Source organism: Poecilia reticulata, linkage group LG11 (assembly GCF_000633615.1).
Source record: "Poecilia reticulata strain Guanapo linkage group LG11, Guppy_female_1.0+MT, whole genome shotgun sequence".
NCBI lineage: Eukaryota > Metazoa > Chordata > Actinopteri > Cyprinodontiformes > Poeciliidae > Poecilia > Poecilia reticulata.
Window position 1 is genome coordinate 17191665 of NC_024341.1, and position 23508 is coordinate 17215172.

The following is a 23508-nucleotide window of genomic DNA, read 5'->3' on the forward strand; positions in this document are numbered from 1 at the left end:
TACAGAGCTAGCAACATGCGAGCTGTTACAGAGCTAGCAACATGCGAGCTGTTACAGAGCTAGCTAGCAACATGCGAGCTATTACAGAGCTAGCATGTAGCAACAATGAAGAAAAATAAACTCACCTTTAACATAAAGAAACCTCCAGCAAGTTTAAGCATTTTGTTTTTATTTAAAATATTAATTTGACACAAATACTGCTACATTTTTAGTTGGCTGTGTAGTAAAGAAATATTTCATTTAAAATAAATGATGAAAACCTTTTGTTACAGTCCCAGGCAGTTTAACAGAGCATTTACATTTCTTAAGGTCGAGTCTTGTGATTGTGTGAAAAGAACGCAGACATAATTATTCATCTCTGCCGTTTCCTGTGAGTCTGTTTACTTATTCCCTTATCTGCTGCTCGTCTGTTTTTTCGGTGTCCAGGAGCAAGCTGTGGACCGCGAACACGAGAGGGACGTTTTCCAGCAGGAGATCCAGAAACTGGAGCAGCAGCTTAAACACCCACAGAAGCTCCAGCTCGGTTCTGAGCAACGGAACCAAGAGGTAACGGGAGAAAATCTCAGTTTCTCTGCAGATCTGTGGGAGCGATGGCTGCAGAGCAACAGGATGGGTAGAATTTCCTTTGTTGGCTTAAAAATGACACCAAATAGTGGCAGCAGCGACACAGACAGAGAGATTGTTCTTTTGATCGTTTGTGGTTTCTGTGTTACGTAATGGTTTATTTAATTTAATCAAGTACAAGATGATATCAAACCTGATTAAAATGATTGTTGTTTTTATAGAAATGATAAAAGATTTAGTTTCTCCATTTATTTTGAGTCTCAGCTTTACTGTTTTCTTCTTTTTTCTTGTAGCTTCAGCATATTTAGCTTTTATCTTAAAAGGCTTTTGATAATTTGCTAAATTAACATGTATTTGGCAACAAGTAGTAAGCTAGCAAAGGTAGAAGGGTGGTGATGAACAGAAGGGAGTATTTATTTTATTATGATGCAGGTTTTTTATAAGTGCTCTGAATTGCTGGTGGAAATTTATGAACTTTTGTTTTATTAGGAGAAGCAGATAAGTCTTTAATAGGAATAAAACAAGATGCGTTTATTAGGCTGCAGTAAAATGTCAGATTTTCTGATTTGTTTTGATGTCTCATATTAAATTTACTCTTCATCATCGTTTTTCCTTCACCATCATCCTTTAATCGAGACGTCCAGCCCTCCAGTGGGATTGAGAAATGTAGCTATCATCTCCTCACCTTAAAAGATGAAATTATTGCCATCTGCAGTTTTATTTCCAGGTTTAGCTACTTATCTTTTAAGTAGCCAAATTTGAAGAATAAACAGTTACATTAAATTAGAAGTCTATTCTTTAAGATTAAAAACATGCAATCTGCTTTTCCAGAAATACAACCTAAGTCATTTTTGTTTATCATGAATATATGTTTTAGTTTCTTGTCACCATCTTTTAGATTGTGTTTTTTTTTTTTTTAAGTTTTTATCATTTGCCACTGCTTTAGCCTCAGTTAAATTTCTTTCTGAATTGTCTGTATTCTGCAGATTTCTGTAGCATTTTTCATCATCAAGTTTCTTTCTGCCTCTGCTTCCCTCACGCCCTTGAACTCTCCATCCTGTGGTCCATTATGCCTCCTTTCTCCTGTGGCTTTAGCAGGTGGATGGAGTAATCCTGAAGGTATTGCTTCTAGCTGCATCTCACCTCCTCTGCAAACATTTAGTGCATTTCTAGTCATCCTGACCCGCTTCCTAACCTCCTCTGGTTTCCCTTTTCCTTAGCTTTGCTAGAAAAATCCCTCTGATTCACCCTCTTGTCCTGCTAATTATTTTTTCTTTTCAAAAGATAAAAAAATTACCTCGTCATGCGTTTGAATATTTTTTTTGTTGCGGTTGCTATGGACTTAGTGAAAGTTTTGGACTAAAAGTTAAATTACTCAAGAGCCATCTGTAGACTTCACAGTTTTAGACAATTGTCTCTATGCATAAATGAGCAAGCTGTCACTAAAACTTTGACTAAATTTTGTTTATCTTCCAACAAACAAAGAACAAATGAGAAAATCTCAGTACTCAGACAGAAAGACAGAAACTTACTTCTCACTTCTCTTGTTCTCAAGATAAATAAGCAAATTATCTGGAAAATTAGACTTATTTTCATCAACACATTTGATGAACAATTTTCCAGTTGAACATTTTCAGTTGTAGCCTTTTTTTTTTTTTTTTACTTATTTGTGGATAAAGTGAGATAAAGGATGTTTTGTACCTTCTTTAAAGTAACTGTCTTCATTTTCTGGTAGAGGAAAATGTGTTTACATGAGTCCAGTGGATAACGTCCACCATCAAGTCTGAACACGGGTCAGCATGTCAGAGGCCAGAAGAGTTGAGAGGCCAGACAGGAATCAGAAACATCATCAATAAAAACAGGGTGTGATGATGCAATCAATGACTGTAAAGGCCATTTAAGGTCACTACTGCATTAAACTGTGTAGAAATGTAACTTAAAGAAGCGGACGTTTAATAAAATACGATTAAAGTTATTTAAATTTTGCTTATATTGTAATATTTATTTTTAATTATGAAAAAAAAATCTGAAAAGTGCGTTGTGCTTTTTTTATTCAGCCTCATGTGAGACAAATCAACAGCAGTTGCAGCTTCAAGTCTTCGTTTCGCCAACAGTATGAAATCTGTAGAGTTGACTTGAGATCAGAAAGTTGTGGGTTCAATTCCAGCTCCATCCTGTCGCAACGTTTACCTTGAGACTGTATGCAAATGTGACTCTAATCTGATTTTTTTGTGAATATGTGACTTTTTATGGCAGTCTGAATGGCCCATGGTTTGTCCCACTTGTGGTACTAAATCGGATCCGTATCAGATTATTTTTAAAACGTCTGCTGTCTGAACGGTCATGTTGCATTTTATCTGACGTTTATGTCACTGACACTCATCATAATTCTGCACCAGGAAGGAGAAGCGTGTGATTAATCTAAAATGTTTAATACGTTAATGTTACATAAATCAAATTACGCGTTACTTATTTTGACCTGAAAGCTTTCCTCTTGCGAAGGGTTTCTTAGTTCCAAGCAGCGCGTTTCGTGATCTTGTACCAGGAATTAAGAGTCCAAACGCGAGTGAGAAGATGAGTTCAGGGGAAATTTCACTTAAAAAACTCGGCGGTCAGAGCGGGCGGCTCGCATACAGAGGCTGTAGACCTCGATGCAACGTACCGAGTTTGAGTCTGGCTCTTTGTTCCCCTCTTCTCTCTGCACCCTTCCTGTCAAATATCGTCCACTAGTGCCCAGAAAAATCTTTTAAAAAATCTCCCAAAAACATTGTGATGGACATGTTGCCTACAATGAGTTATTCTTCAAATCTAAATTGCATTTGAAATAAAATTACTTTCTGTAAACCTTCTTAAATATGAAAACCTGGAAAACTGAGGTGTTTAATTTGAGACAATAAAAATTTTTTCCGAAAATGTGCATTTTTACATTTCACGCTTACGAGGTTCATCACAGTGATTCATGGTGATTAATCACAGCGGCAGAGTGTGATTGATCTCCTCAGTTCATTTTCTTAGATAATGGTTTTAATCTCTTATTTATTTTTATCCATCACAATTACTTGTTTTGCTTTTGTTTCCTGCCCTTTGAGATCTAAAGATATAAAGAGCATTGTAAATAAAATCTATTATTATTATTAAATATTTTAATCAATCGACAGCACTAAAAGCAAGTCAGCTTTAGTAAAACACACTTTTCTCTTACATTAGATTTAAATCAGCCACTCTACGTCTCCTCTCCTCCTCTATGTTGACGGTCTTTGCTTTCACAGGTGGATCGTTTCCCCGCCTCTTAACTTCTCTGTGGTTTCACGTCTCTCTCCCTGCCTCCATCCCTGCACGTTTTCTCACACCAACCCCCACCGCCTCCTTTCTCAGGTGGATCAGCTGACCTCCCCGCTAACTGCACATGTATCGGCTACGCCGTAGCGACTTGGATCTGATCAAACGGTCCTCCTCCTCTGTGTCGCCGCCTCACTCCGTCTCTCTCTCTCCCTCCCTCTCCTCTTCACCAGGTGGAGCAGCTAAGCGCCCAGCTGAAGGAGAAGGCAGATTGCTGCAGTGAGCTGCTGCTCGGCTCTGAGCAGCTGCATCGTGAGTTGGGAGAGCGCAACGAAGAGATTGAAAAGCTGGAGAGCCGCATCCGCGAGCTGGAGCAGGCCCTGCTGGCCAGCGCGGAGTCCCTGGAGAAGGTTAGGAGGAGGGGAAGAGGGAGATGAAGGTTGAGTCTGAATGCTAGTGGTGTGTGTGTGTGTGTGTGTGTGTGAGAGGGAGAGAGGGAGAACAATGTGTGGGTGGGTCTACTTCAGCTGCTGTCGCCGAGTTGGAGGCTAGCAGTTGTTAAGATTGCCCCCCAGTGTCTGTTGACGGTTGTGGGAGGAGGAGGGAACCTAAAAGCAGCACAGATGATTAATTAGTTGGATTTTGCAGCAACCAGCCTGCTGTTGTTCGGTTGCTGCAGGAGGTTTTCTTTTATGCTTTTGTGTGCATACCTTAAGTCTGCATTCACACCAGCCCTGCTTAGTCCGCTTTGATCAAACTCCAGTTCGTTTGTCTCAATTCTGGGTCGTTTGGGTTTGAGTATGAAATCGAACTCTTCAAAAACTCTGCTTCGTCTAAAAGCCTTGCTCTCGGTTTGGTTTGTGGATGCCAAGTGGACCGGACACCGCTCACAGGGTTTCCCATAGAAAACTTGCTAGGCCTGGTGGTAAGAGAGCAAATTTTTTTAAATTAACGGGAAATTTGAAAATATGACGAGGTAATTATGTCTTATTGGAAGATATTATTAGCAATACCTAAAACTGTGAAGTCTTAAAAAGGGCAAACAAAAAAACTGTTGTTTCAGTCGTTTCATCCTAGTTAAATTGTCACTTTATTTGCTGAAGTTCTTAGTTTGTAGACCAGTAAAAACCCCAGTGGTTACAGAAACTGGTGTATAAAAAAACCCATATAACAAATAAACTATTCTTACCCTGGTGGGGGCCTGGTTAAGCCTGGTCAAGTCAAGCCTGGTGGCCCGCCAGGCTTATAAAGTCCAGGAGGAAGCCCTGGCTCAAAAAGCAGGACGTGGACTACGGCTCAGGGGATTCTGGGTAAATACAAAACAAACATGTGCAGGAGAAGTGACTCGTGGTTTTTCAGACAAAAGAGAAATCCTACAACCAGTAAATTCTGACGCTACTTCATTTTTGTTTACATTTTGTGGAAAAAAAGTTGCACTCCTGTCGTCTTCTGATGTTTTTGTGTCGTTTCCTTCAGTAGTTCTTAATGCAGCGCCTCCACAGGCGAGGAGGGGAACATGTTTTTAACAGGGTTTGGTTTGTTTGAGCTGAAAATGCAACATGTTGCAAGTAGGGTTGCACTGATTGCAGTTTTCTGGCTGATCACCAATATTTACGAAGCCTGACCTACCGATTCCGATTTTGACCGAAACCAATTTTTTTGATGGAAATGATGATAAATATAGTAAACAAAAGTTGCTGAGTTGGCAGCAGTGGGGTTGACTATTGTTAACTGCCAGTCAAACCTGTCTTATGAGAGAGAAAAGGAGGACAGTGGCTGATTTTTAGACCTTTGCCCAGGCAGATAAGATTGGCTGTACAAGAACCTCGTGTTGCATCTTGGGTCCAATGGAGCCGAGTCTACCTGAAAACAGCTGCTGAGCCGCGTCGTTTCTTTCACAGGTTGAACCAAAGAAGCAGCATGCATCCATCACTGAAACGAAACACTCCAGCCTGGAGGCTCAGCTTCAGACGGAGAGAGAAGCTCTGGAGAGGAAGGAGAAAGAGGTGAGGGAGGAAGCGGACAGAAGTTTAAATCCAGGAGAGAAATGAACATACGCTAACCACTCTGACATATTGTCATCATCTGGACGCCCATCCATTCATCCCTCTGTTCATCCATCCATCCGTCTTTCTGCTCATCCATCCATCAGCTTATTCATCTATTTTATCATCCATTCGTCCATCTGGTTATCAGTCTGTCCATTCTCATTAATGGATTCACAAAATCCTTTAGTTTATCTATCAATCCATCCATCCAACCATCCATCCGTCCATCCATTTGTCCTTCCACTCATCCATCCATCCATCCATTTGTCCTTCCACTCATTCATCCATCCATCCATCCAGCTCTCCTATCGTCTTTCCATCCATCCATCCATCCATCCATCCATCCATCTTTCTCCCCTTTTATCATCCATCCGTCCTTCCGTCTTTCTCTTCATCTTCAAAGCCCAAACATCAATGATGTCACCATAAATTCATTGTGAACTTTTCTACTTATGTTTTTAAAAATGGTTTCATAAACAACTGAGAACTCTGAGAATTGGAGCCTAGAAATCTAGGCCCAAAGGTCAACGGCCGCAGCTGCTTCACATTGTAGTTCTGAGTCTTTTTTCTCCTTATTCAGCCACACTTCATATGTTTTCACGGTCGAGTTCAGGGTCCGGTCCGATAATGATGTCTTTTGATGTTCCTTCTGGCGCTCACTTCCCGTTTGATCTGCCGCCTCAGATCTGCAACCTGGAGGAGCAGCTGGAGCAGTTCAGGGAGGAGTTGGAGAACAAGAGCGAGGAGGTGCAGCAGCTCCACATGCAGCTGGAGATCCAGAGGAAGGAGCTGAGCAGCCAGCAGCAGTTCCTGGAGGTCAGGGACAGCCTGCTCCAGGTGAGCACAGTGAGAAACGTAAAAACATTCACACTGCAGAAGTGTTCAGAACCTTCAACTCCGTCATTGTGCATCATGATACAACCACAAAATTCAACGAGTTTTATTGTGATTTTATGAGATTGTGAAGCTGGAGGCTGAATATCCGTTTTTTCAATCTGGACTTTGACAGGAATGTGCATTTATCTGAACCAATCTATTGTTTTAAAGCAACATATATTAATGTAGATGAAGTCCTGTAGACTTTGTTGTGCTTTAGGAAGATGAATCGTATAACTCTACAAAGGCTGGTGAATAACTCTGCAAGACATTTTATTATATACTTTACCTCTCAGTCTCTCCAGGAAGTTGGAATCTTTTGTGATTGTTGCAGATTAGAATTACAGATTTTATGCCACTTTTTTCAGAAAGGTTGCTCTTTTTTCAGCTTTATTTTACAGAAAAGTTGAAATTGCTCCAAGTAACCTTTGTTAAAATCCTCTTTTTTTGTATCGTTAATGTTTGAAGTGCAAATTAAGTTTTCGAGTAACCTTAATAGAACCAGGTCCTGTGAAATTGTCAAAGTCCAAAAGAAGAGTTCGATATTAGTCATTCTAGTTGACACGAGCTGTAAACTACAGAACATTTCAAAACTGTTCTATCCGGGCTTAGAGACATTCTGAAACAGGATGTTAAATTAGAAGGTAAAACTTGTGGAAATGTTGCGATTATTTGTGAAAATTGCAAGTCTGAGCAAAATTTAGAGTAAAAGTTTTGATCTCAACTTTCTGGAGGGACTGATTGACATAAACATAAACTATTATCACTCTCTACGACATTGAAATAGCAGAAATTGGTTTGTTGTAAACTTTTCCAAGTTAACATCTTGGTCAAACATGCCATGAAATTATTATTTTTTTAATTGTTTATTTAAAACTATTTTTACTTTGTACAACAAATGAAAAGATGCTTTTCCTTCTTTTCTAACTCTGTTTTTCATATCTTTAAGCTTTTTTTGTCCCTGTTATTTTGCTTTGCAAAGCTTATCGCGTGACATTTCCACTCTAAGACGACTGGTTCCCAGTGTTCCCAGTGTTCCCACAGAAAGACTTTGAATGGATCATAACTATGATGTGTTCATTAATAGCCGTTGCATTATAATCTCTGACTCTTGAAGGTGATGGAGGAGAGAGACAGAGAAATAGCTCTTCTTAATGAACAGATCTCTAAGCATCAACACATGGAAACCGCCTTTGACAACAAGGTAACCAAACATGCGCATAAAAAATAGAGCCAGTCTTATTTTATATGCGCATTGCTCCGTAGAAATGCATCTGTGTGTGTTTTTGTTTTGCTCCCCACGCCTCCCTTCGTTTCTTTTTCTTGGGTTTTGTTTTCTTGTTTGTCTCGGTGAGTAGATCCGTAGCATCGTCTTGTGTTTTGAGGTGGTTTGCTCATGTGAGGTGGTTTTTATTAAACCTCTGAGTCCTTAATGTGTGAACTGATTCCAACAAGTCTTTAGAGCTGCAACTAATGCTTGGGTAACACTTTATTTGAAGGGGTGTGCATAAGACTGACATGACACTGTATAAACATGACATAACACCTGTCATGAACATGAACGAGTCTTTATGAATGTTCATGACAGTTGTCATGAAGTGTCATTCAGTAAATAATGACACTTTTAATGCAAAGTTGCTCTAAAAGTTGCATTAAAAGTCCATTAAAATGCCAACTTTGCATTAAATTATCATGATTTACAAAATCATTTTTAATGGACTTTTAATGCAACTATTAGAACAACTTTGCATTAAAAGTGTCATTATTTACCGAATGACACTTCATGACAACATTCATAAACATTCATAAACTTCTTTATGTTCATGACAGGTGTTATGTCAGTCTTATGCACACAACCCTTCAAATAAAGTGTTACCAATGATTATTTTAGTAATCTGACGATTAATTGCCCAAGATAAATGGCATATTCAACAAATTTTCATTCAGCCACTTAAACCTTTTTATTAAATTTTAGAAATTGTATAAAATATGCAAATAAACAATAAGAAAATAAACATTTTATTGCCTAGGATGCAGTAACATATCATATTTTAGTAAATCTGAACAGGATGAAGAAGTTGCAGGGCTTCCCCAGAAAACTTGCTAAGCCTGGCGGTTGGGCGCTGCAGCAGTCATTTATCCCGCCGGCCGCCATGTTTTAGAGTTAAAAATGTTTAAAGTTGACAGGAAATTTGAAAATGTCACCTAATAGTTATATGTTATTGGAAGACTGCAAGATTAATACCAATATCAAACAATGGGGGCAAAGACACAAAATCTTACCAAGTCTTTTGGTCTAGTTTCTAGTGCAAATATATTAGTATACTTGGAGTAATACAAAGTAACTTTTCAACAAGATATAGTAGCTTGTTTTAAGTAAATAATTTCTAAATTTTGAAGAAAAAGTACTAGTTCCATTGGCAAATTATGTCTAAGTGAAATAATCTGCCAGCAGAACTAGAACTTATTTAATATTAAGAAATTATTGACTTAAAACAAGCTACTATAAGCTAATTTTGTCCTATTTCAAATGTACTAAGATATTTACACTAGAAATTAGACCATAAATACTTGGTAAGAGTTTGAGATCTTGCAGTGTTGAAACCTGTTTTACACATGTGGACAGACGTTGCCGATGATCCCAGTATAAATGATTAATGACTGCTGTCAGTAGAAAGACCTGAAACATATTTCACATCTAGTTTTATATCTTTCTTGAGAAGAAAAAATCAGATTCTCCTTAAGAAAGTCTGTATTGTTTTTGTTCCTGATTTTGTCTTGTTAGTTAATGATTGTAACATTGTTCTTAAAAGATACAAAATAAACTCTGCATATGCAGGTCAACTACCACAAGTATGAAATCAAAATGTTGGAGTTGCATCTCTAAAGGTTTTAAATAAAAACCGCGATCACCAACGTTTGGCTCAGAGGTTTAATCACGCTGTGGGGCGTTCATGGTCTCATCAAGTCTCAACACTGCTGTGATTTTAATTTGTGTTTCTTCTTCTTTCAGGAAATGGATGCAAAGGATGAGCTGATTAAAGAGCTGGAGTTCCAGGTGGAGTATCTGCGGAGTGAGCAGGACCGCCTGAAGACAGACAGAGAAGAAGAGGTGGACCAGCTGAACGCCGTCATAGAGAAACTCCAACAGGAACTGGCCAACATCGAGCCAAAACAGCCAGAGGCGGAGGAGGAGCTGGAGAGCGGAGGACGTCTTGCAACCAAAGAGGAGTTTGATGAAATGAAGCAAAGGACGGACCTGGCCACCAAAGAGCTGGACTCTCTGAAAGCAGAGCACAGCGAGCTGCTGGAGACGTACCTGCACCTGAAGCAGAGCGCAGAAGCCTCGGCTGAGACGGAAAATCTGGGCGGCGCAAAAAGCGAGCTCGAAGAAGCGCTGAGAGAAAAAACCGCAGGTCTGGTGGTTCTGCAGGCTGAAGTTCAGGCGCTGGAACAGAGCGCCGCGTCCAGAGTGGAGGAGCTGGAGCTGCGAATCCGGGAGCTGGAGGCCCTGGTTGAGGAGAAGGACTCCGAGGTGGAACGCTGTCGGGTTCTGGTGGAGGAAACTCAAAGCCATGCAGACGATCTCCAGCAGAAGGTTTCCGCTCTGGAGGGACATCTGAGGGAGAAAGTGGCCGAAGCTCTGGTTAGCCAGGCTACTCTGGAGGCCTTCCAGCAGCAGCAGAGGACTGAAGCATCCAAACGAGAAGCACAGAGCCGCCCTGCAGCCGCAGCCTACGAGTTCGGCGACTTCGGCATCCCGCAGATGGATTTCAGCAGCCTGGGTTCGGCCAGGCAGGCGCCAAGAGGGAAGGTGGCTCAGCTGACGCAGAAGCTTCGGGACCTGGAGGTCGGACTGAGCGGGATGCAGGAGGACCAGGAGCTGCAGAAGCAGCTGCTCTCCAGCTCCGAGGAGGAGGTGCAGGAGTACGAGAGGAGGCTGGCGGTTCTGATAGAGCTGCTCAGTCAGATGAAGACCGGACCGCAACAGAGAGCAGCGCCGCCGTCTAACGAGGTGAAGAACCCGAGAGTTCAGCAGGAACCACTTAGACTGACATTTACTTGACTAACTTTTTTAAAAAGATGTACTTTAGGAGTATTTTTATTTATATTATAAAGTATTTTGACTAAATCAATCAATAAATAACAAGCGTTCACATGCAGATATGTTAATCTAAAAATAATCTATAAATAACTGCAGAGGAAATTAGATGTAAGTTACTCGGAGTTGGGCATTGTGAAGGCTAATGGCTACATTTTATTTATTGTTTCTCTTGTTTCATTTAATTATTTTGAATATTTAAAATGTCTTCCAGTTCCTGTGTTAAATGTTCGTTAGAATTTAAAGTTTATTGATCTTCAGAACGTCGTCTTGTATTATTATGCCATTGTTACCGTTATGTTGATGAAAATGGTCTCAAAACAACAATGTAGTCGTTTATTGCAGTATTATCATCCAGCCAAAGACACAGACACTCACCTGTGGTTTTTGTTAGTTTTATAAGCTTTTTATTGACAGAAACTGATTTAGAAAAATTTTATTTTGCCTGATTTTTGATACTTACTTTAATTATTGTAATTTTCGTCCTTTAAAAAACAAAAACTTCCACTTAACTTTATATTTTTGTGTCCTTCTGATGATGTAATTTTTAAATAATTTGATTAGTTACTCGGTACTTGAGGAGACTTTTTACCAAATACTGTTTCACTCTTTGGTATTCTGCTTAAATTACATCAACCTGATGTTTCCTCTGAGCTCCAAATCTATGGATTTAAACATGTCGGCCTGTAATGATTTGTTTATCTCTGATAATAGTGGCCTCCTCCTCAGGCCTCCGCCGCCGAGCAGCCGGGTGTGTCGTCGCTCCTTCAGGAGCTGCAGGAGGTCCGAGACGAGGCGTCCGCCACCGAGGAGCAGCTGCAGAGCCTGCAGGACGGCTGCAGCAGACTCAGACAGGAGCTCCACGTACGTCCAGGCCTGTCGCAATACATCACTTAATTAAAGCAAACTCAGTCATTTACATTTGCCTGATTTATTGTTTTTCTCTGGATGACAAAAGTCTTCAGTCTGCTTGAAAGACAGTTTTGTTTACAGAAACTTTATGATTTATTTTATTTGTTGTTTTATCTTTCAGTTCCACTGTTAAAGTTTATTGATCTGAAAATGTTTTCTTGCATTTTTATGCCATTATTACCATTATTTTACTTGAAAATGGTCTAAAAACAACAATATTAGCGCTTATCACAATTTATCATCCAGCCAAATTTGCTGGCCAAGACGCAGACACTCGCCTGCCGTTTTTCTTAAAATTTTGTGAGTTTTTTTTTTATTATTATTGAAAGAAACTGATTTGAAAATTTTTTTTCTCCCCTGATTTCATTATTTTGTTACGTAAAAGAATTATTGTAATTTTTCATCTTTAAATTACCAAGTTTCCACCTTGCGCTATATTTTGATCCGTCTGATGTTGTAATTTTTAAATATTAAGTGATAAATTATTTGATTAGTTGCTCAGTACTTGAGTCGACCTTTTACTTTGTTACTCAGATAATTTCTTGGTCGTCTACTTTAGGCCAACTATCCTCTCACTGTTGGTCGCTTATTACAGTCACAAACCTGAACTTTTATTTCCAGGAGAAAACTGCGACCGTAGCGAGACTCCAGGACCAACTGGACACAGTAAGAAGTCTAACTGCATTCCTCCCAGTGTACATTCGTCTGAACAGAAGGTGTAAAGTTTGATGTTTTCACTGCAGATGTCAGCGGCTGCAGGCGAAGAGACGAAGACGTCTGAGCTTGAAGAGAGACTGGCTGAGGCTCAGACTGAGGCGGCGTCGGCCAAAGAGGAGCTGAGCAGCTGCAGGGAGAGTCTGGACAAACTGCAGGAGCTGCTGCAGGTGAGCAGGAGCAGCAGATTAAATTATGACAGTTTTTAGAATGTAAACAGTTAGTTGAGGCTTTTTACATGTTTAAAGTTCAGTAATGAGATCAGCTTCCTGTGTTCTGGTTATCTGGAGATGGATTGATCGATCAGCTTTACAGCAGACAAGGTGGAAGATTGGCTTCGTTTCAAGATAACAAATTGACTTAAAAGCAGCTTCAAAGCTCACACATTCACACTTAATACAAATAACTCTGACAAACAAACAACTTTCAATGTAGATCAAACAAATATCTGCTCTTTATTAATTTATTTAGCCACTATAAAAACAAGTCCTGAAAAAAGAACATACTCTCCCTACAAATACATGTATGCCATTGTTTGTACATCATTTTATTATTGTTAAAATATTTTAATATTTAAAATTTTGATGAGAACACCTAATTGCTTATCAAAATTATTGATTACGAGTGGGAAAAAAAAGAGTTTATTTTAGTTTCCAGTATTGGGAATTGCTAATTCATTTTTGTAAAATATAAAAACTAGAATTTCTTTTTTTTTTTTTTTTTTTTTTTTTTTTTAAAGGTACTTTACGCCAAAACTTCTGGTGTAATTACATCTCATTTTGATTTATTTGCCAAATCACAACAAAATTCTAACCACAAATATTTTTGTTTTTGAGTCACTGACGGAAAAAATGACTTCATTTTGAGCTACAAAGAACTTTAACCAGCATTCTAAAAACAAAAATAGCAATAATTTACAAGAACTGATTAAATTATTCAAAGATCTCAAATGGTCATTTAAAGACTAAAACTGAACTACTAATAGATCTGTAAAAAAATGAACTAAATATCCTGGATGAACTAATCGGTTGGAATTACAATGGCAACTAACAAATATTTTAGTCGTTCCATTGATTATTCTGACAATCAATTAATCATGTAAAAAAAATACACATGCTAAAGATTTTTTATTTAAGCCTTTTTATGTAATATTAGAAGTAAATAAAGGAACAACTAAATCCCATTTTTTAAATTTAGTAAATCTGAACCGGTTGAAGCTAAAACTTTAGGAATTTTAGCAAAAACTTATTTATATACTTTTTGTACAATTTATACTCTGAATATATGTTGGGTTTTTTAAACAAAGGCCCTTTTTTGAGTCTGATTAATCAATTACTAAATTATTTGATGATTATTTCAGTATTCGATTAATCTGATGAATCATTTTAGCCTTAGCTGGAACTTTAAGTTCACACTTTTCTCCTGTTTGGTTTTGAACTCCAGGAGCGTGAAATGACCATCGCTCACCTTAAAGGAGAACTTTTCCAGGTGAGTTTCTCTTGCTTTTGTTTAATTCTTGTTCTGAATTCTTGATCTATGACTTAATTTAGAATATTTGGTGTCTTCAGGTAAAAGCCTCAGAGGACGGAGCGGCCATGACGGATCTCCTCCATGAGCTCCAGGAGTCCAACAGAGAAGCAGCTTCCACCAAAGAAGAACTGAACATCTCTCTGGAGCATCAAGCGAAACTTCAGGAGGACGTTCAAACTCACAAAGTCTCCCTTTCTAAACTCAACGAGGAGCTGCAGGAGGCGAGAAGCAGAATGAGCGCCACCAAAGAAGAGCTGACGAATTATCAGCAGCAAAACAAGAAGCTTCAAGACGAGATCCAAGGTCGCGAGGTTTTGCTTTCTGAGCTCAAACAGGAGCTGCAGGAGGCGAGGAAAGAAGAGAAAGTTTGTGAGGTTTCTGTTTCCACCAAAGAAGAACTGAGTAAACATCAGCAGCGTAACGAGGAACCTCGCCGAGTTCAAGAAGTCTCGCTCTCCCAGGAGCTGCAGGAGCTGAGCAGCAGCGTCGACGCCTCCAACGACGAGCTCAGAGGCGACAGGCGGCAAAACGAGGAACTCCTGGAAGAAATTTCAAGACTTAAAGCAGAGCTGCAGGAGATGAGGAGGACTGCGGTCGCCTCCGAAGAAGAGCAACATGACAAGGAAGATCAGCAAGAAGTTGGAGTCTGTGACATGAGGGGTGCAGACGCCACCAAAGAAGAGCTGGCTAAATATCAGCAGCAAAATGAGGAGCTTCAAGAGGAGATTCAAGATCGTGAGGTTTTGCTTTCTGAGGTCAAAGAGGAGCTGCAGCAGATGAGGAAAAGCGCAGACACCTCTAATCAAGAACTAGCTAAATATCAACAACATAACGAGGAACTTCTTGAAGAAGTCAGAGTTCGTGAAGCCTCTCTCTCTGAGCTCAAACAGGAGCTGCAGGAAATGAGAAGGACTGAATCCAAAGGAGAGCCAAGTAACGAGGAACCTCATGAAGTCTCTGTTTCTGGAGAGTTACCAGACGCCACCAAAGAAGAGCTGACTAAATATCAGCAGCATAACGAGAAGCTTCAAGAGGAGATTCAAACTCACAAAGTCTCCCTTGCTAAACTCAACGACGAGCTGCAGGAAATGAGAAGCAAAATGGACACCACAGAAGAAGAGCTGACTAAATATCAGCAGCAACATGAGAAGCTTCAAGACGAGATCCAAGGTCGTGAGGTTTTGCTTTCTGAGCTCAAACAGGAGTTGGAGGAAATGAGGAGGAATGCAGACACCTCCAAACAAGAACTGACTATATATCAGCAGCAAAACGAGGAGCTTCAAGAAGAAGCCCGCATCCGTGAGATCCGTATCTCTGAGCTCAAAGAGGAGCAGCAGAAGATGACTGCTGCAGTCGCCTCCGAAGGAGAGCAGAGTAACAAGGAACTTCATCAAGAAGTCCGAGTTCGTGAAGCCTCTGTTCCCGAGGAGCTGCAGGAGGTGAGGAGGAGCACAGACGCCACCAAAGAAGAGACGACTGAATATCATAATGAGAAGGAGGAGATTCAAGGTCGTGAAAAATCTCTGGCGAAGGTCAGAGAGGAGCTGCAGGAGATGAGAAGCAATATGGACGCCACCAACGAGGAGCTCAGACGCTCCAGGCAGCACAACGAGGAACTCCTGGAGGAGATTTCAAAGCTTAAAGCGGAGCTGCAGGAGGCGCTAATGAGGGCATCAGAATCTGTTCCTCCGTCTCCTCAGCCGCCGTTCTCTGCCTCCTCAACATCCACCGCTCAGCCCAAAAGGAAAGGCGCCAAGCAGCTGGCCGCGAAGGGGGGCAGCGCCAAGGAAAAGCCGTCGCTTTCCCGGAAAAACTCCGCCCCGCACAAGACGCCGAGCACGCAGCCGAACAGCGGCTCGGATCAGCACCGCGACGCCACGACTGACTCCTTCACGCAAACCGAACCCCTCCAGATGAGCGACCTGAGCCAGTCCGCTGCCAAGGAGCAGATCGAGGAGGTGATCGGGGAGTTTCAGGAGAAGATCGCCCAGATGCAGGAGCTGCATGCGGCAGAGATCCTGGACATGGAGGCGCGCCACATCTCAGAGAGCGAGAACCTGCGCAGAGACACCCAAGCTCTGGAGGACGAGTGCAAAAGTCTGAAGGCCGTCATCGACAAACTCTGCTCAGCTGAGGTGAGTCTGAGAAACAGGAAGCAGTTCACTCTGTTCTCAACCTCTGAGCTTCGTATTTTGTCACTTTTTAACCTGCAAGAGTGACTGAAATCCTTAATCCTTTCGAGGTTTTTAAAGTGTTTGATTTTTGTATAAAGTCCTGGATATTTCTGAAGACTGCAGACTAACATTTGATTAAAAACCTTAATTTGTAAAGTGTTGTTTATGGTTCAAGCCAGATATTTAGCATATTAAGCAAACAAATAACCTCACAGATTCTCATCAGATCTCCAAAATGCTGGAAGCTTTTTTTTCTCATTCAATGCTTTTCTCGTAATTTTAAGATGTTTTTCTGGTAAAATTTGGTTTCATTTGCTTTAAATTTGATTTGATTTAAATATAGCTTCCTAACTAAACAAAAACTCTGGTAGCTTGGATTAATCACAGAAGAAGCCCCTAAAAAATATCTTAGAATATTCTAATATTTTAGAATATTTGAAATTATTTTCTGTCATTTGTAATAAAAAAAAAATTAGGAAACATACAAAGAATGAAAAAATATTTTAAAATTAGAAATGTTTTTAAGAGAAAATGTAATACTTTTTATATATATATATATATATATATTTTATTTTATTTATTTATTTATTTTATTTTTTATTAATATACAAAATCTTTTTGGAAAAATGTAACATTAAATTTTGTTAATTAAAAAAAATAACTTTTTTTTTTTTATATAAAAATGAATAAAAATGGCTTTAGAAGATATTTCTGCTAATGCAGTTGTGTTTAATCTGCTCTTGTTCTTTGCAGGCGCCTCCATTAAGACCAGACCGTCCTGCTTCCCAGTTTAAAGACGGCTACACCAGTGGTGAGAATCGTCACCATTAGTTTCCTGCTGCTGCTCTTCCTTATCCTTTAATTTACCTCATTTTAGATTCCCAGAGTTACCGTTCAGTGGAAATGTTATTAAATCTTGAGTATGCTTGTTTTTCTGTCTCGCAGACAGCAGCTCGGACTACAGCCAGAGGACCGGATTCGATGTCCCGAGTTTACAGCAGGAGTTCAGGTCGACTCCAGAAGGCGCCAGGAGAGAAACAGACGATCCTCTGCCCGACCGGATCAAGGTAAAATCTTCCTTCAGATGCAGGTGGCTGGTAGATAAATTACACTCTGCTTTGATTGTGCTGTACGACGAATTATTAGGACAAGTCTAAGAACAAAAACAGGAATAAAAGTGGAATGATGCGAGAATCAGGTCACAAAAATAAAGTAAAAGCAGAAAAAAACGAGACAAATTGTGATGCCAGAAAAGTTGCATGCCAAACGATTATTTGTCTTATTATTTTTACTTTAAGATAAATAAATATTAGGAGGATTAATTAGTAATTTTCTGAAAATTCCTCCATGAAAATAATTAAAAATGAGGAATATTGAGCATTTTGTTTTACAAATAAGGAAATACTTCATCTTTTAACACATCAGCATCAAATTATTATCCGCAGCAGGATTTTTAAACGACGGTGCAAATGATCAGACACGACTCAATTATGAAGAAACAAATCACAGATTTGACGAGTTGCTCACTTCACAAAACAACTTTTTTTCTTGTAATTTTCTTCTTCTTCGTCTTTGTCACTTTAATCTGTTAGTTTGGCCCTAATGCTCCTCCGTAGAGTTTCATGCAAAGTAAGTTTTCTTCTGTGTGGGGTTTTGTGGCATGCAGACGTTACTGCGTGAGGTTCACCAGGAAGGGATGCAGGTTCTGTCCCTGTCCGAGCTGCCGCTGCCCGAAGGCGAGCCGGGCGGCCAGTTCAGCACGGACAGCTGGGCGAAGGAGAGAGACGCCCTGCTGGCGACGGTCCAGTCGCTCAAAGGCCTCATCACCCAGATGCAGACGCTCGGCCAATCACAGGTACAGGAAGCATCAGAACGTAACATGACAGCAGTTTGACGAGGCTCAGCCAATCAGAGGCCACCGTTTACAGGAAGAGGATTGGCTAAAAAAAAAGTTTGTTTTAAAAGTAAAAGTTTGCATTCATATTTTCTTAATCTACCCAACCCTTTTTAAAAAATAAATTTAATATTTGAGGATCAAATAGTTGGTTTAAAAGCTAATTAATACAAATAGTGAAACTAGTGTTAAGACTGTGTTTCTTCACCTACAGATTTACAGATCTGATGATTTACGGATCATCAGATTGATCTGTAAATAAACAACTAAACATTTTCAAACGATAAACAACAAAAAATATATCCATGCATTCATAATTTATACCAGAATCTTGCAACCTTTACAACCCAGAGAGTCGTTTTCACCTTTAGTCCAGATAAATGAGTTTAGAGCCTGACCTTTTCAAAAAAGCAAAACTAAGTTTTTTATCAATATCACACAGGAAATGTGTTGACATTTTTAAAACATTGTGTCTTTTTGTAGGTTTTAGGCTAAAGAAGTGTTAGATATCATATTAATACTTTGTTTAAACAACTTTGAATTCAGTTTCGAGGCTTAAAAAGTAATTAAAATTCTCCAGTTTATTTACATCATTGTACAAATTTCACAGTTACAATAAGGAAAAACATTTTCCAAAAGAGGATGGTATGTTTTCTTCTGTTGGATCTTGATATGTGTGGGAAATTATGTAAAAATAACGTGAAATTGGTGTTTATATCTTGGAAAAACATTGTCTTTAGTCAGAGGCTTCTTCATATTTGCTGTAATACAGACTGCTACAGCAGATCTTTCCTGCCATTGTATCTACAACTCTTTGAACAATTTAGAATTAATATGAGTTGCAGTAACATTTATTCCCGACTTTTAATTTGAAATTACATTGATCTTGTGTGTCGTCCTGCAGACGTCGCGTGGCGTCGCCGACTGGCGCGCGGAGCTGCTGGACGCAGTGCGGCAGGTGTTCATGAGGGAGAGGAGCGTGCTGAAGAGCGCCCTCTACAGCCAACTGGACCGACTTGACACCAGCGACGCCATCGTTCACCTCAATCAGCTGGAGCGCCTGCTGGTTGAGCAGGTGTGAAACAACAGAGATTATTAGATTGTTTCACAATTTAAAAGTTACAAAGGAGAATGAATGTATTTTATAAACTTATAATCAGAGCTGTACTTTGTGCCGCTTGTTGATGTTTGAGCCGGTTATTACCTTGGTTGTGTCGTCTTGATGCAGGACGCTCACCACAGGGAGGCCATGGGTTCGCTCCAGGCTGCAGAAAGGTCCAGTCTCCTCTCTGAGGTCCAGCAGCTCCGGGGTCAACTGGAGCAACTCCATCAAAGTAAATCAGACAATAAACATCTTTGCAGCTGGTTGTAACATAAAAAATAAATCCTGTTCAAGTCAGCTGAAAAGCAAACCAGTGAAGATCTTAGATTAATACTTTGTTTGAGCAACTTTTGATTCAGTTTCAGGGTTTAAAAAGTCAGTAAAGTTCTCCAGTTCTTTTTACACCGTTGTAAATGCACCGCAACACTGTAATTTCACACACTTTGATAAAAACTCCGCTTCCATCAGAAGAAAAATAACCCCACAGCATGATGCAGCCAACACTGTGTCCCATTGATGATGCACAGTGGGGCGTTTTTTGATGGACATCCCTTCTGGTTTCCCCCCAAATGTCCAGTTCACATCATAACAAATCCTCCTGCAAGTTTATATATAATTTCATCTAAATCTGGATGTTTCTTTAGAAGAAAAGTCACTCCAGACACATTGAGAGAATTTAAAGGAGATTCTGGTGATTTTTTTTTTTTTTCAGAGGATGCTTTCAGCATCTTTGTACGATCAACAGTTTCCATTTTGGATTTCATTGTCCAGTTTTGTCGATGTTTTAATCCAAACATGCCTTGGTTTAGCTGAAGCATACAGATAAAAAAAGCGGCAAAAAATCCTTGTGGATCGTTCAATTTTTAATTTAAATATATCTGATTCACTGTAATTGTTGGCAGACTGAACGCTGAAACTGAATCAATAGATGCTTTTTAAATGTAAAGGTTTACTCGGTCTTTTCTTTTCACATTTTATCCACGTTAAAGGTGGGAAATGCTTCAAAATGATTTCTTATTGTTGCTTTATGTCACAAAAACCTTGCATTTCAACAGGGGTTAGGTCCACTTCACATTTTAGTTGCTTTAAGAATATCAGCATTTCTAATTTTCCGTCTTAACCTCACCCTATTTGTATAAATAATATATTTGTTTTATTGTTTAGGTGCCCAGCCTGGTTTGTCTTTAGCTGCTGGTGGAACCATGGAGGAGCGGAGAGGAAGAGCAGCCGACGGAGCAGCAGAGGCAGACGGGTCGATCTTAGAGGAAATGAAAGCAGAACTTTCTCAGACTAAATTGGAGCTGGAGACGACGCTGAAGGCCCAACAGAAACACCTGAAGGAGCTGGACACACTGAGGTCAGACACCCCGAAGAAATCACTTTTTAACGTGATTCGTGTTTATTTTAATACAATGTGTTGTTTTTGTAAGCCAAAATTATCTAAAATTCAAGAAAGAAGAAGAAAAACCAACTTGAAGAAAAACCAACTTGGATTTGTGTAATTTATTTGACGTTGCAAATACTAAATACATTTTTAGATGATTGTAAATATTAATAGGAAGGTTGGAATCATCTTTTATCAGATTATAAATTATTCTCTGAAGTTGGTTCAGTAAATATTTCTCCAGATATTCAACATTTCACGACTGGTTCGTGCCTAAAATGTTCAGAAAATGTCCTAATTATATTAGTCATGCGTCAAACTGCAAAGTTCTCTCTTCAGTTTGGTGTAAATGTTTTATTTCTTCAGTTCAGAGACATAAAACAAGGGAAGAAATTCTGAAGATTTACACCAATCCATAGTTTTTAGTTCAACAAATAAACAATATCACCTTTAAAAATGTGAAATCCAAATCATTCTTTAAAACATTAAAATTTGAAATGTACTCATCTATTTGACTTGGACGATACAGAATAATTAACATTTCTGTAAATGCACCAAACGGCTGTTTTTCATGATAAATGTTTTGCTAAAATCAAACAAAGGTTCTACACAGCAAGGATAAAATTACTTTACTGAACAGATTTTGTCAATAAATACAAACAGTTACAAGCAGTGAATAAAAAACAAATTGATCTACAATTAGTATGAAAAGTATAAGAAATAATTAAAACTAATTGGAGATGAAGAACAACTCGAGATAAAAGTTGAAATAAATGTTTTATTTTCATGGTGGAGTTACAAATAAAACTGATAATGTTTGAAGAAAAAATCTGTTAAAATGTTTTTGTTTGGGATTATTAAATGTCTTTGTTATGTTATTTGTTGAAATAACATGAAGTCCTCCAGGATTTACTGTTTAGACAATAACATTTTGGTCATAAATGAAAAGCTGAGGGTTTTCATCGTGTCGACAGGGTGGAGGTGTCTCAGAAAGCTGCAGAGCTGGACGCCCTGAACGACGAGCTGATGGAAGAGAGGAAGCGGAGCAGAGACCTTCAGTGGGCGGCAGAGAAGGAGCGGTGCCGCTCCGGTCGAGACGAGGACAGCAAACGAGAGGAGCTGGAGGTGAAACATCAGAGCGTCTTCAAGCTGCGCCTGACGGCTTGTTTTATTGTAAAACCGTCGTTTTTAGGAAAGTTCTGGTTTCCTCCAGGACCTGCAGCTGGCTCTGGACGAGCAGAAGGCGCTGGCGGACCGACTCACGCAGACGCTGCAGCAGGAGCGGCAGGCGTCGTCGCAGACTTCCCAGCAGGCCGAGCAGCACGGCCTCGGCCTGCAGAGGCGCCTGCAGGAGCTCCAGGTCCAGCTGGAGACGGAGCGGGCAAGAGCCCAGGAGATGAGCGCCGCGCTGGGGAGAGAGAGGGAGCTGCGGGCCGGCGGGCGATCCGGTGAGGAGGGCGGTGGCCATGATGGGAGGGAAAGTGGAGGAGAAGAAAGTCTGCTGGAAAAACTGCAGAGGGAGCTGGATGACAAACACACACAGGTGAGATTAAATTAATCTATTAATCACATGATGAATTAAAATGGTTTCCATTCTGATGATTGATATTTGTTTAGGGATCTTCATGATCAATTTTCTAAATGGTTTTGGTTGTAAATATGCCTGTCACAATAAGCAATAAATCAATTAATCGTATGAATAATAATTTTCATTTGCATAATTTATTAATTTTTTTTCTCTTTTCTCTTTCTACCAAAAACTAGATGATTTCAGTTTGATGTGTATTTTTTTTGTTTTTAAGGACAATTTTGTTTTACAGAAAATTCACAATTAATTTTATTTGTTGTCTTATTTATTTATTTTGGACTTTTTCAAATGTCTTCCAGCTCCAGTCTTAAATATTTATTAGCGTTTAAAGTTTATTGATCTTTCAGGATGTGTTCTTGCATTATACCATTAATTGAACTTGAAAATTGTCTGTTATTGTTTATCACAATAACTTCTGGGACAATTTATAGCTCAGCGAAATTTATTGTGACAGGCCGATTTGTAAGCGATTTTAATTGCCTTTTTTTTTTTTTTCATTGTTTTAGTAGATAAAATCATCTGTATATTTTTTTTTTGTTTCCTCTCCAGGTCGTCCATCTCCTCGGTCAGGTGGAGGCCCAGCGGCTCGAAGAGGTACGGAAAGAGGAGGAGCTAACACTGGCCAATCAGAAGTCCAGACGAGACCAAGACGGGCTCCAGGTGGCCCGAGCCGAACTGGACCGGCTGAAGGTACGAATGTCGGAGGTCAAACAGCAGCTGGAGGAGGAGCAGGAGAAGAGGAAGAGCCTGGAGGAAGAGAAAGAGAGGCTGGAGGAGAGTGGAGCTCAGCAGGCCGTCTGGCACGGCGAGCCCACCGACCGGACCAAAGACTGGGTTCTCCAGCAGAAGAGCGGGAACGCCCAGTCAGCGAGCGCCAACGCGTCGCCTCACACGGAGGGTTCCCCGACCGACCCCCCAGGCGGGCTGCACCACGGTCCATGGCGTACGGTTGACAGGATTGTTGGGAAGCTCCACCTCGTTTCCTCAAAGATCCGCAGCATGGCCAGCAAGACGGCGGACAGGTATTCAATTCCTTACATTAAACTTGACCTATTATGGTTCCTTGAACAGGTTAGGATCAGTCTGTGGGCCAAACAGAAAAATGTTCATCAAAATTTCTACACAAAATCATTCTTAAGTAATTCCGTTTTAGTCTACTCAGTTCTGCTACTTATTTGGAGCTGTTATAGGGCGTCTTGTCACTTTAAATCCACATAATCTGCTGCTGGCCACGCCCCCCAACTCAAAGTTTACACTCGCACATAAAAAGACAGATGGGGAAACAGATTCGAAGTTATACAACTGCACATCTTTGAAAAGCAAAAGTAGAGCCTCTGGTAC

General features: G+C 40.0%; 1 protein-coding gene across 12 annotated transcripts in view; it reads left to right on the top strand.

Moving 5' to 3' along the window:
- akap9 (A kinase (PRKA) anchor protein 9) overlaps window positions 1–23508 on the top strand; it is a 79196-nt gene that overhangs the window by 50405 nt on the left and 5283 nt on the right. For 7 of the 12 annotated variants that reach the window (XM_008422173.2, XM_008422160.2, XM_008422162.2 and 4 more), the window contains 21 exons: window positions 427–546; window positions 1660–1683; window positions 4077–4253; window positions 5745–5849; window positions 6576–6728; window positions 7885–7971; window positions 9781–10782; window positions 11584–11733; window positions 12403–12447; window positions 12525–12665; window positions 13939–13983; window positions 14064–16160; window positions 16953–17010; window positions 17145–17266; window positions 17866–18054; window positions 18998–19168; window positions 19322–19427; window positions 20360–20552; window positions 21554–21704; window positions 21793–22122; window positions 22717–23189. In XM_008422173.2, the coding sequence (XP_008420395.1) occupies window positions 427–546; window positions 1660–1683; window positions 4077–4253; window positions 5745–5849; window positions 6576–6728; window positions 7885–7971; window positions 9781–10782; window positions 11584–11733; window positions 12403–12447; window positions 12525–12665; window positions 13939–13983; window positions 14064–16160; window positions 16953–17010; window positions 17145–17266; window positions 17866–18054; window positions 18998–19168; window positions 19322–19427; window positions 20360–20552; window positions 21554–21704; window positions 21793–22122; window positions 22717–23189 (5939 nt within the window). The remainder of the gene's footprint in view (window positions 1–426; window positions 547–1659; window positions 1684–4076; window positions 4254–5744; window positions 5850–6575; window positions 6729–7884; window positions 7972–9780; window positions 10783–11583; window positions 11734–12402; window positions 12448–12524; window positions 12666–13938; window positions 13984–14063; window positions 16161–16952; window positions 17011–17144; window positions 17267–17865; window positions 18055–18997; window positions 19169–19321; window positions 19428–20359; window positions 20553–21553; window positions 21705–21792; window positions 22123–22716; window positions 23190–23508) is intronic. The other 5 variants (XM_008422164.2, XM_008422169.2, XM_017307492.1 and 2 more) reach the window with 3 other exon arrangements.